The sequence below is a fragment of the Phacochoerus africanus genome, chromosome 9 (assembly GCF_016906955.1).
Source record: "Phacochoerus africanus isolate WHEZ1 chromosome 9, ROS_Pafr_v1, whole genome shotgun sequence".
In the NCBI taxonomy this organism is placed as follows: Eukaryota; Metazoa; Chordata; class Mammalia; order Artiodactyla; family Suidae; genus Phacochoerus; species Phacochoerus africanus.
Window position 1 is genome coordinate 91,422,459 of NC_062552.1, and position 12,069 is coordinate 91,434,527.

The window sequence follows — 12,069 nt, forward strand, 5'->3', positions numbered from 1 at the left end:
CCAGCCGATCCCGCTGTCTCGGGAGGTGGGACTGGTTGCTTCCAGGAAGCTTAGGGCAGCAGGTGCTGCTGGGGGAGCTGGGGCAGCAGGATGTGAAGGAGGGGGCTTGTCCTCTGCAACTTCTATTCCCATGGACTTCTCTCGACCCTCAGCCTCGCGTCCTGTCTGGGGTGAGGTCGGGGGCACCATGCCAGCCTTTCGCTCTTTTTCCCAAGGGCCGGTGTTGGACTGAAAGGGGTGGGGTGGAGTGGGGGGAGAATATTTATTTTTCCAACAGGCCATCGTTTCTGTGTCTGGTGCCTTTTCTTCTCTCTAGTTCCCAGGAGATAACCTAGGAGGCAAGGATTCTAAACACGGAGCCTAGAAATGTCTTAGGTGGCTTTGCAGTATTGGGTGAGGAATACAAGTATATGTTTTCTGGGGTGCAGCTTCAGTCTTCAGTCCACTCTCAAACGGGTCTTTGTGTAAAAAGGGGTGGGATTACCTCCTTACTTCTAACTGGCTTTTCTGCCCCTGTTCCTTGTAGACCAGCTTGTTCCCCTGTTTGTCCTGGCCTGGGAGAGGTGGGGCTGTGGGGCCAGGTGGTGGAGCTGTCCTCCAGGTCTTCTGGCCTAGGAGGACAGACCCAGCCTGAAGATGGGTCTGCTGAGTCTAATAAGGTCAAGGGAAGATCAGAGGCAAGGCCCCCCCGCCTTTTTTTTTGGTTTTTAGGGCCACACTAGGGGTCCAATTGGAGCTGTAACTGCTGGCCTACACCACAGCCACAGCAACACCAGATCCAAGCTGTGTCTGTGACCTACACCACAGCTCACGGCAACACCGGATTCTTAACCCACTGAGTGAGGCCAGGGATCAAATCCGCAACTTCATAGTTCCTAGTCGGATTCATTACGGCTGTGCCATGCTAAGAACTCTGCGCAGGCCCTTCCTGAGTAGAAGCAAAGCCTGTTCTCCCAGCTGCCCTGAATGGTCTATGGCCACTTGCACTTGTCGCCGAGGAGAGAGCTGGCTCCTACCAGGCAAGTCTGGTTATGACAAGGAACCACAGACTAGAGTGAGAGTCAAGGCAACCCCAGCCCTGCCTTTGGCTGGGTCACCCGAGCCTTTGCTTTTCCTCCTCTATGAACTGGAAATGGATGCGCTGTTGCTCCTCAAGCTCTCTGACTCAGACTCTTCAAAGGGTAAGAACGCCAGGCCGGGAAGTAGTAGTGGATGCCTTCCCAGGTGACCCTTACACAGCCAGCTGGTATACCTGGGAACCTTGGACCAGCTCACTGGTTCCCACTGGCTGCCCATTAGAACCACCAGGGGAGGGGGTGTTTTGAAGAATGCCAATGCCGGGTGGGTTTCATCCACTCAGATCCACTGAAACTGCCCCTCTGGAGGTGAACCCCAGGCGTGTGGATTTTGTTCGGTGAGGACTGAGATCAGTGGGGAAAGGCCTGCAGCAGGCCCTCGGGATGGCCGAATGCATGAATAAGCGAGCATTTCTCATGGTCTCAAGTGACGCATAGGACCTGGATGTAGGCAGTTGTTCCCATAAGATTCCAGGGACAAGCCAGAGAATCTGGCTTTCCCTCTGTCTCCACGGTGGTCCTGTGGACACAGATTTCTCCCCCTACCCCCTGCTCACTCAACCAGCCCTCCCTGGCCCCGTGCAAAGGGAAACAGTCCAGAATAAGAAACAGAAACATGGAGCATTATTGATTTATTAGAAAAACTAGTAAATGGTGTCCTCTGGTCGGTGGAAGCACATTTGAGCAGGTGGAGGACAAGGCCCAGCCTCAGATTGCATGGTCTGTGCCCAACAGGGTTGCAGTCTCTGCAGCCGCCTCCTCCCGTGCATCCTCCCTGAGCTTGCTTGTCCAAGGACCGAGCCACGGGTCCTCTGGATCTCTGCCCCCTCCCATGGAAGGGAGGAGGGAGATCCAGGGCCAGCCTTGGGGACTCTATTTGCCCTCTGAGGGGCAGAAAGGAGGAGTGGGGTGGCAGGGAAGCCTCCCCTCCCCTCCCCCAGGCCTCCTGGTAAGGGTGCTAGTCGGGGGAGGGAAGCCAAGGACCGACCCATCCTCCCTCTACCAGTCAGTGAGGCCAGGGGACAAAGGGGAAGGCGAGAGGGAAGGGACCGCCTGACCAAGCCCAGAAGGAGCGTCCTCTGACCGCCCCAGGGGAGGAAGCCTGGTATGCTGGTGTGGACTGGAGCTGTGCCAACCTAGTTTGGGGGTACTGTTAAAGACTGCAAAAGTAGAAAATGGAGGAGGGGAAACAAACCAACCTTGCCGGGGCACCAGGGGTTTAGCTCTCTGCCTCCCCAGCACCCCAGCGTGGCACGGAGTCCCAAAGTGGGGTGCCTGCAGTTTCAGTGCAGTTGGCTGAGTGTCTTGGGGCCTGTGTGATATGAGGGGGCGTGTGCAGGCTGTAGCTGGCGGGGCCCATGCAGCTGCTGCTCTTGCCCAGTCCGGGGGTCCAGGCGTGGTGATAGCCTAGCTCTTCCTTGAGGTCCTTTCCTTCTTGGGATGGCGGAGTTGGCTGAAATTCCTCCCTACAGGTGCTACTTTGGCACAAGTGGGTGGAAGACAGTGGCCCCCAGGCTCTCGAACGACTGGCCCACGGAACTAGCTGAGGGAGATTCTTGCCACCATCAGCAAGGAACATGCTATCAGCCCTGGAGTAGGACATGCCCTCTGATGCACTAGAGGCCGTCTATACGGCCAGGTGAGTGTTGTCACCTCACTGCCCCCTGCCTTGGTTTCCCAGCTGTAGAGAGACGAGTGAGAGCGGGATGGATTAAGTTCCCTGTTGGGGGCGCAGCGGGGTTAGATGCATAGCGGCCAAATGAGGACCCTGGCTTCAGAGGTGGGGCCCCTTGTCAGCTCCATGAGACAACGTCTCCCGTGGGTCTTGGCTGCGGAAGGTGCCTTCCGTTGACATGGTGGTACTGACCTCGAGCACTAAGGGCTCCTAGGAAGACCTAGTAACTCTGAATGCCTATGCCTGTAGTTTCTACCTGAGCCTCACCCACTCCTGGGGGATCATCTCAGTATGTCTAAGGCTCCTTCCCATGGGGAAGGTGATGGGAACAGCAGTTGCAGGCCCCAGGGTCCTTTGTGGTCTGCTCAGGGGAAACGGCTGCTGCCTGCAACTAAACCCCGCTTTTGGACCTAACCCCAGTTAAGATGCTGGGCTGGAACTGTATTGCTTTCAGAGTGGCAGAGAAAGTCCCTGTGGTACCTCTTCCCTCCAGAAGTCTGATCTTAGCAGCAGAGGAACGCTATCCCAGGGGACAGAGGTTGCAGGGCCCCTGGCGGCTGTGCTTGAGATGGGGTGGGGTGGGGTGGGGGGTAAATACCCATGTGGCCCCCACCCAAGCCTGAAGGCCAGAACCTTCAGGAGAAGCTGAGCAAGGGTGCCACAGCTTCATGGCTCTGGCCCCAGCCTTTGTCCCAGCCATCCAGGAGTTGTTGTGAGGGTCATAATACCCAGGTAGGGCCACCTTTGCCACCCCAGGGTGACAGGTCATGAACTTTGCTGTCTATCCAGCCAGCACCCTCAGATGGGACCAGCTGTAGGTAGGAAACGTTGGGGTGTTTGGCTTTGGGATGCTCTACTCCAGGCCCTGGGGTGTCCACCTTGTATCTGGGGACCTGCACTGTCTCCCTAAGGGGTCTGAGTGGGATATTGCTGGTTTGGCAACTGGGAGGTGGGGAGGGTCCCAGAGTGGCCAGGCGGAGCCTTAGGCAGCGTGGAGACCTGCCTCCTTCTGGCCTGAGCCCTAAACCCTTAACGAGTTTAAAAAGAGGGCCGGCTTGAGAGCTTACTGTTCCCACCACTGCGTGTGGTGGCAGCAAGAAATGCTAGAGGCAGTGGCAGTCCCCTGGCACTCAGGACCCAGAGACCCTGGAGGGTGCCCCTATCTTTTGGTGGGAGGAGGAGCAAGGAGGGGATGCCGTGGCCCCTGAGGTGAGAGTCCCTGGTCTGAGGAAGCTCAGTGGGGAAGAGGCCATCCTGTGCTGCCCCTCAGTCCCCAGCAGCCCCTGGCCCAGAACAACCACGCCCAGCCTCCTTCCTCACGCTCCTATGGGGCAGGTCAGGCGTTTCCAGAGTCCTCGTCCCCTTCCCCTTACCTGGCTGTGACCTCGTGGGAGGTGCCCGAGCACGACTTGCTCTGGGAGTGGGCAGCGTCTGAGGAAGCCCATCAGCCTTCTTCAGCTCGTGTGGCTCAAGGTCGGGGGGCAGGGTGGGGAGGGGGTGTGCGGGCGCCCCTCGGCCAAGGGCAGGGAGGGGCAGGGAGGGAAGGGCGTGGACCTCGAAGACTGTTTCCCTCGCCGAGCCCAGAGGGCAGCAGCAGCGCTGGGAGCCTTGGCCCTGGAGCCCGCGCTCGGTCTGCAGGGGGCTCCGGGCTGCGGCGGCGGAGGGCGCGCAGAGCAGGCAGCTGTTGCAGTGCAGCGGGGCCCGAGGCCCGGCCAGCGACTCACAGCAGGCAGGCGGCAGGCGGCTGCGGAGGACCCGACCGAGGAGGGAGGCGCTCGGCCCTGCACGTCCCGTCGTCGCACTGGCCCCACCCGCGGGGCGCCCAAGAGGCTACTTCTTTTTGGGGAAGAAGCTGAATCTCTTCTCCTTGTCTTTCTTGCCGAGGCTGGCGTCGGGGCCGGTGATGGAGGGCAGGGGCAGGCTCTGTGCCTTGACCCGGATGCTTTGGGACTCGTTGATGGCCGTGCTCACGCCCTGCAGCCAGGACAGCATCTCCTCCTGCAGGGTGGGAGGGTCAGGGCCCCCGCAAAGAAGGGGGTGCCTCCAGGAGCCTGAGGGAGCCTTGAGGTCAAGTGCTTGGGTCCCTTCTACCTGCCCCTTTGTTGGCGGGGGTCTGGGCTGGGCAGCCCTGCACTTACCTCATCCTTGCCGTGGAAGAGCCACTCGCTGCCATTGCTCAGCCTAGGAGGACAAAGGGGTTCCTGCGTGGCCATCTCTGGAGCCCCCTGCTCTCGCAGCACCCCCTGCCCCTGCCCCTGCCCCGAACCCTGTCAAGCAGCACAACATCTTCTGAGAGAGGCAAAAATCAGGACCACCAGCCTCCCTGAGAAATCCCTGAGGGGCACCTCAGGCCTGGAGCTGGTCACATACAGTGGGCCCCTGTCCAGCCACTTAAGCCAAATCAAGTCACCAGGGAAGGGGCCATGACAGCTGGGGCCTCACCTCAGCTTAAAGACATGCTTCTTCTTCTTGTAGTTGGCAGCAATCTCACAGATGGCATGTCTCAGGGCCAGGGGCTCCTCCCCATGGTAGGGTACCCCCAGGGCCAGGTTCTTGGCATCCTTGTAGAAGGTCAGCTCACTATTCCTGAGTACACAGTACAGGTTGCTCCAGGACCTGCAAAGGTACAGACAGGCAGGTCAACTACAATTCTTTTTTTCTTTTCTTTTTCTTTTTTTTTTGGCCATGCTCATGGCATATGGAATGTTCCCAAGCCAGGAGTCAAATCTGAGATGCATTGTAACCTACTCCACACCTGCAGCAATGCCAGATCCTTAATCCACTGTGCCAGGCTGGGGATCAAACCTTGTTGGGCACAGAGATAATGCTGGATCCTTAATCTGCTGTACCACAGTGGGAACTTCTCACCTACAGTTCTGATACTGCATCCCTCTAATCAATTTCTAAGCTTTATCATTTTAAAAAATTATACCAATTTTGCCCTAATCAATAGTAACACATGTTACTGTTAAAAATTTGGAAATAAAACTCATCTGCATGTAATTCCACTACCAGAAGTCAATGATTGTTAACATTTTAGATATTTCCTTCTAGTCTTTTCTATTCACATATATATAGCCAAATTGGATTATATTGTACATTCAGTTTTACGTCCTTTTAAGCTTAACAGTATATCCTGAGTATTCCCCATATCCTCAAGTATTTCTTGAAAATGAGTTTGAATAGCTTGATGGTCTCCTATTACATATATAAATAATCCTTTTATTGGTAGATCTTTTCATACTGGGAAATTTATCCACAACTTACAGAGCAATATGATAAACATTCTTATGCTTTAATCTTTTGTCTATAACTCTGATCTTACCTGGAAATATTCTAGAAGTAGAATTATCGAGTCTAAGACCAACAGTGTAAACAACTTTTCAAAGCATTTCCACAGCCACTAGCATATTTGATTCGCATATCAGAACAGAGCAGGGTTTTGTCTTGGTGGTAGGGATATTTTGTTTTGTTGATGATATATGATCAGAATACAGTACGAGCACTTTTTAAAGAAACGTATTTGTGCAAATCAACGCTCTTCTCGACTAGAACGTTTGGTGAGGCCAGCAGGCTCACGAGCTCCTGTGTGGCCTCATCTGAGCTCCTTCCCCGAGAAAGGGGAACATGTGGCTCCTTCACAGTAATGCGCGCCAAGGAACATTAAGCTTGGCTTCCTCTTCTTCCCTTTTGAGGGCAGGAGGGTGGAGAACTAGCAGGGCCAATAGGCAGGAGGGACTGGAAGGTCCAAGAGACTGACCCGTACAAAGCTGGCTGCAGAGCCGTTCCACAAAGCCCAGATTTCTGACTCAGGGAACTTTCCTCTGCCTCTCACCACCTTCTCCGAGCTTGTAGCCCAAGGAAGGCAGTGGCTAAGGAGGAGCTGGGCTCAAAGTCCTGCTTTGGACAAATGACTTCTCTGTTTCCCCATCTGGGAAGTGGAAACCTCATCATCACAGCATGGTTGTGACGATTTTACCAGTGCTAACATAACAGCTGGCACATAGTAGGTGCTCGATAAATGCTAATTTCTCCTTTCCTGTAGACTCTCCCTATAAGCAGTAAACCTCTTCGAGGTGGCTGGGCTCCCAAATTCAGTTTTGGAATGATTTTTTTTGGCCACGCCCATGGCGCGCAGAAGTTCCAGGGCCAAGGATCGAACCTGAGCCACAGCTGTAACCAGAGCCACAGCAGTGATGCTGTTGGATCCTTAACCCACTGAGCCACCACAGAATTCCCCATTTTTTGGATTAGCTTTGCTGTATCCCCCAGAACAGGCGCTCTCTATGCTGCCAGTTGGCCTTGGGAAGAGGGCTGCCTTCAACTTTTTGATGCTGCTTGTTTCCCTGGGACCCTGGACTGCTGCCTGGTAGAGGCATCCCTGGATAGACCACAGCCAAGGACATGACTGCTTTGGGGTCAGGAAAGGACACAGTGTCTGAATGGATTCCTCAGGGTCTTATAGTTACTGGGGAGAACCTCCAGAAGGCATTTAGCTCAGCTCCTCTTTTACGGCTGGAGAAACTGGGGCCCAGATTGGGTAGAAAGTGAGACTTGGTTAAGGATGTGCTGTTAGCGCCAAGACCTACCTGTTGCCCCACCTTGGCATGAAAACAGCTAGGGTCCACAGAGTTCATGCTTGGCACCAAGCATGGCATCTGCGCTGAAGAGGCAGGCTACCCCCATCACCCCCATTTTACAAATGGGAGGCCGAGTAACTTGTTCAAGGTCATAGGAGTTGAACTCAGGACCGCCAACTGGAGACGGCCTTCTCCTGTCATGCCAAGTAGCTCCCAGGGCTGGCTCCGAGGGCACCCTTGCCCACAAACATCCCTGTGTTACCGAGGCTCTGTTGCTGAAGTCCCTGCGGTGCCCAACCCTGCAGCCCTGCCCCCACGCACCTGTTGGATGCCTTCTTGTTGGGTCCCTCCAGGTCGTGCTTGCGGCCCAGGTAGCCCTCCATCTGCACGCTGTGCCCGTGGTCCCGCTGGGATGGCAGCGTTGTCGGCTCTTCGCCCTCGCTCAGAGGCGTGTCCAGGACCTTAAAGAGGGGCTCCGTGGCCGGCCTCTCATCTGCGCTGGATTTCTCCTCCTGCCCTTCCTCCTGCGGCCCTGGCGGGGGTGGCGGCTGCAGGTCCTGAGGCCACCGCCTTTCTTCCCCCTGCTCAGGGGCATACGGGAGGGGCACACCTTGCTGGGGGTTCGGACCCAGGGGTGGCAGAATTGGGAAGGCGGCGGGCCCTGCCTGAGTCTGGCTCCTTTGTCCTGTGCTCCCCGGGGCCCTCCCTCCACCTGGCCTGCTTTGCTAGGCTGCTGCTGTTTCTGGCTCCAAACCCACACTCCCTGTCTCCAATCTCACAGCAACAGAAGGTTCTCAGAGTAAGCTGAATGGGCCTGCGTGATGCTCTCTCTCCTCCGGGGGGGTTCCGATGCTGCTTGCTGCCTGCTCCAGGCCCCCACCCTGCTTCGGCTCAAATACACACATTATACATGGGCTCTGGCAAGATTTCAAAGGAAGAAAAGCATTCTGTTGCTAAGATAGGTTGGAAAAATATTTGCCCTAAGATGCAGGAACTCTTCTGTCACTTTCCAAATGTGTCGAAAACTCCAAAGCTAAGGGCACCAGGCCCTCGGTCTCCCCACCACCCCTTCCAAAGGGAGACCCAGCCCCTCTCAGGTCCTTCCCCCCTTCATTTGGTGGGGACTAGGGGCAGTGGTTCCTAACCCTGGCTGCCTTTTACAGCCACCTTGGGAGCTTTAACAAAATATGCCCAGGACCCATCCGAAAGATGCTGAGTTAACTGGCCTGGAGTGGGCTCAGCACATTGGTATTTCTTAATAAGCTTTACTTACATGCACTCAATGCGCTGCAGAGGTGGCGAATCACCAACTGAGGACTCGCTGCCCCAGGGAAAGGCTGCAGCTTTTACCTCCCCACACCACCCCATGGAGGGCAGGACACTCCCAGCCCCTGCCCAAGACAACTGAGGGGCATCCAATGGGACCATGTGCTGTCAAGTGCCCATGAGCAGGGAAGGCAGGCTTCTTGTGCCCCAGATGGGTACCTCCTTGTGCAGAGGTTGGTCCACCTTTGTGCCTGCTGCAGAAGACAGGGCACGGCAGACTGGGGCAGCAAGGAGCAGGCAGCCTCTGGGTGCAGCACAAGAATGCCAACTGGGGCAAGAACGGGTGCATCTTTGATGTGCCAGATGAGCACCAAGGAAGGCAGCCTAGCTTCAGACGTCTGGCCAGAACTCAGTCTCCAAGGCCTGACTGCTGCAGGCCTTACAGCACCAGATGGGAAGGGTCTTGTAGGCCCCCAAGTTGGCAGTGTCTGGACACCTGAAGGCCCAAGGGCATCAATGCCCCAGGAAAACCAGAGCCACCCCCAGGCAATAAAGAGACTGCTTCCTTGTCTCTTCCCTGTCCTCATTGAAGATGGAGGCCCAGAAGAGTGTTGGGGAGGAGCCAGAAAAGAGCAGACCCTGTGTTTCCTGTTGTGGGTCCTTCAGACTTTGGGTCAAACCCAAAATAGAGAAATGGAGAACAGGAGAAGATATGGGCACCAGGTTGGACATCAGATTGAAGCTCCAAACCGAAACAGACTGGTTATTCTATTTACCAAGCTGAAAGGGACCCAGGTCTGCCTGAGATGGCACTAAGGATGGGAAGGGGAGGCTCAGTGGAGATGTTTGAAGGCAGGGGTTGGAAGAAAGGTATAGCTGGTCATATTTGAATCCCATAAAATTAGGACTGTTCAATGAACAGTTATGTTGGGCTTCTCTAAGATCTCATTTAAAGAAAGGATAAGATGGCTGGAAAAGTTTGGAGACCACTACCCTCATCTAACACTGTGATGAGAAAACCTGTGCTCAGAGAGGTTAAGTGACTTACCCACGGTCACAGAGCTAATAGATATCAGAGGCAGTTAAGAGCATGCATTCCAGTCTTGGACAGGCCTGATTTTTTTTTTTTTTTTTTTTTAAGGGCCATACCTGCTGCATAGGGCTAGGCTAGGGGTCAAATCGGAGCCACAGCTACCAGCCTATGCCACAGCCACAGCAACGTGGGATCCGAGCCGCATCTGCAACCTACACCACAGCTTATGACAATGCTGGATCCCCAACCCACTGATTGAGGCCAGGGATCAAACCCACATCCTCATGGATCCTAGCCAGGTTCCTTAACCCCTGAGCCACAAAACTCCCTGAATTTTTTTTTTTTTTTAAATCACATCTTTAGGGCTCTCATCTTTTTCTGTCTTAGATCCCCTTGAGAGTTGTGGCTGGGCCAACACTCATCTTTATGCATCTTGCAGTATTTATATCTTTGAGGGTCAGCAATGAGCCAGAATTCACCACAAGGATTTGGAGGCCCCAAAGCCCTGCCTGGATCACCCTCCAGGGAGGAAGAGTGGGAGTGGCAGGAATGGGTCTGGGAGCCTGGGTTTGGGGTCCTTCTGTGGACCCAATCAGGCCAGCCCTCTGACCTGGGCATAAAGGTTGGGAAGTAGGAAAACAAAACCTTTCATCCCTCACCTCTGCCCCTGGCTGGGCTGCCCCTCCTGGTGATGGGCCGGGCCCTTAAGACCCTCGTAGTCATGTTTGCCCCTCTTGCCTGGCCTCTACTCTCCCAGGACTGGTTTTACTAGGGGTCTGTAAGCTCAATTTTTCTTCCTATGCTTTCATTGCCATGCTCCTTCCTTTTGGGAACTCTCCTCCGAAGACGGATTTTTCCAGAACTGCCACTCAACTTAATCTCACCTTTCTTCTGTCTCCTCCTAATGGGTGCCTGACCCACATCCCCTGGCAGGGACATTTAGAGGCCATGGCCAGTGTGATCAAAAGTTAAATGGCCAGGTCATGGGTTGGCTTTGGAACATGGGGGTCTTTCAATGTATGCAGAGATTTCTTCTGTGCTCTTGACTGTTTACTCAGAGACAATTTAAAACCCACCCTCTCCCCTCTCCAGAAGGCAAGGCCTGAGGACAGGGAGTCAAGAATGAGGATGGGAGGTGGAGGTGTTTGGCAGCAGCTGAACTACCCTGCTTCCCAGGCCCAGGGCTGACAGAGCTTCTCTCCCTATGGGGCTGGGGGGCCTGGAGAACACAGAAGAAAGATGGGGGGCATGTTTTGGTGGGGGCATGATTTAGGCAGAAGGGCTGTCATTTTATCAGTCCCAGGGGTGAATATGCTTTGTGCCATCTTCTAAGCAAGTGGGGGTGGGAGGCAGTTCTGCTGCCCCTGAACCCATACTATGCTCTGATACAGATTCTGTCTTGTCCGACAGGCAGAGGGCTCTGTGGACAGCAGAGCACCAGATGGGGGTGCTGGCTACTCGTGTGGCCATAGGGGTCAGCAGGTTCTGCCAAAGGCCCTGCATAGCTGAGATGGTCTGTCTCCCTTCTCTCCTCTGATATCTGGCAGAAGACCTGGGGTCATCAGAAGCACAGATTATACCTAGACCATGGAGGGGTAACCTAGCCTAGAGCCATCACCCAGAGGAATGGAAAGACCCTGAAAAAAGGATCTAGCTATTTGGAGGAAATTCTGGGTGTCAAATTGGAGTGGGTGGAGAATCTAGACCCTAAATGGGAGGCAGAACAGCCCATGGATGGGGCCTGGAATAAGCATGGAGCTCATGCTTTCTGGTTTGAGGGTTTGGGGGACACATGGGTGTGTGGGTGGCATCTGAGATAGGTGTGTGTGCTGGCTGCTGGGATCACAATATGGGAGGAAGGTAGGGGACAGGCAGCATTGGCTGATAGGGGGACATCCAGGGAGGAAAGGGCATGGACAAGAGAGCCTCTGAGGATCTCACAGGACTATAGTCAAACAGAGAGGCCTAAGATCCTGATGGATAGGGGATGGCCACCCCAGAGTCTTTGCAGAGTCCTGTAAGCTTGACTTTTTAGGGGCCTGCCTTGCTAGGAAACTGGCTTGGGTGAGAGAAGCAGGCAGAGGTCTCCTCCCCAAAGGGGGTTCCAGAAAGAGGTGTGGGATGGGTACATTTCTTACCTGGACCCAAGGTGTTGAAGGTGTATTTCCAGACCCAGCCAGAAGGTGGTGCAGGGGCAGCACACAGACAACTAATTCTCCAGTTCCCCGGAGAAAAATAACGTGGAGTACGACCAACCGGGTCTTTGGGAGGTTCTAGAAGATGCTCAGTGAACCCAGATGATTAACAAGCAAGGAAACACAAGTGCACTTCTCTCTAAAGGAAATGCCGATAAGTGAGAACCAGGGCATTAGGGTGCACCCCAGAGGCTGTTCGACCTTAGCCTTGGTCTTGCCCGCCGCCCTCACAGCAAGGATGGAG

The 12,069-nt window shown here is 54.7% G+C and overlaps 1 protein-coding gene across 2 annotated transcripts in view; it reads right to left on the reverse strand.

Annotated features, from left to right (window-relative positions):
- Nucleotides 1–1,691: 1,691 nt before the first annotated feature.
- The window catches only part of SPTB (spectrin beta, erythrocytic), a 141,620-nt gene continuing 131,242 nt past the window's right edge, over nucleotides 1,692–12,069 (reverse strand). For both annotated transcript variants that reach the window (XM_047795342.1, XM_047795343.1), the window contains exons 33-36: nucleotides 7,653–7,912; nucleotides 5,194–5,367; nucleotides 4,890–4,932; nucleotides 1,692–4,749 (exon numbers count right to left, since the gene is read on the reverse strand). In XM_047795342.1, coding sequence (XP_047651298.1) covers nucleotides 4,582–4,749; nucleotides 4,890–4,932; nucleotides 5,194–5,367; nucleotides 7,653–7,912 — 645 coding nt within the window. In that variant the 3' untranslated portion in view covers nucleotides 1,692–4,581. The remainder of the gene's footprint in view (nucleotides 4,750–4,889; nucleotides 4,933–5,193; nucleotides 5,368–7,652; nucleotides 7,913–12,069) is intronic.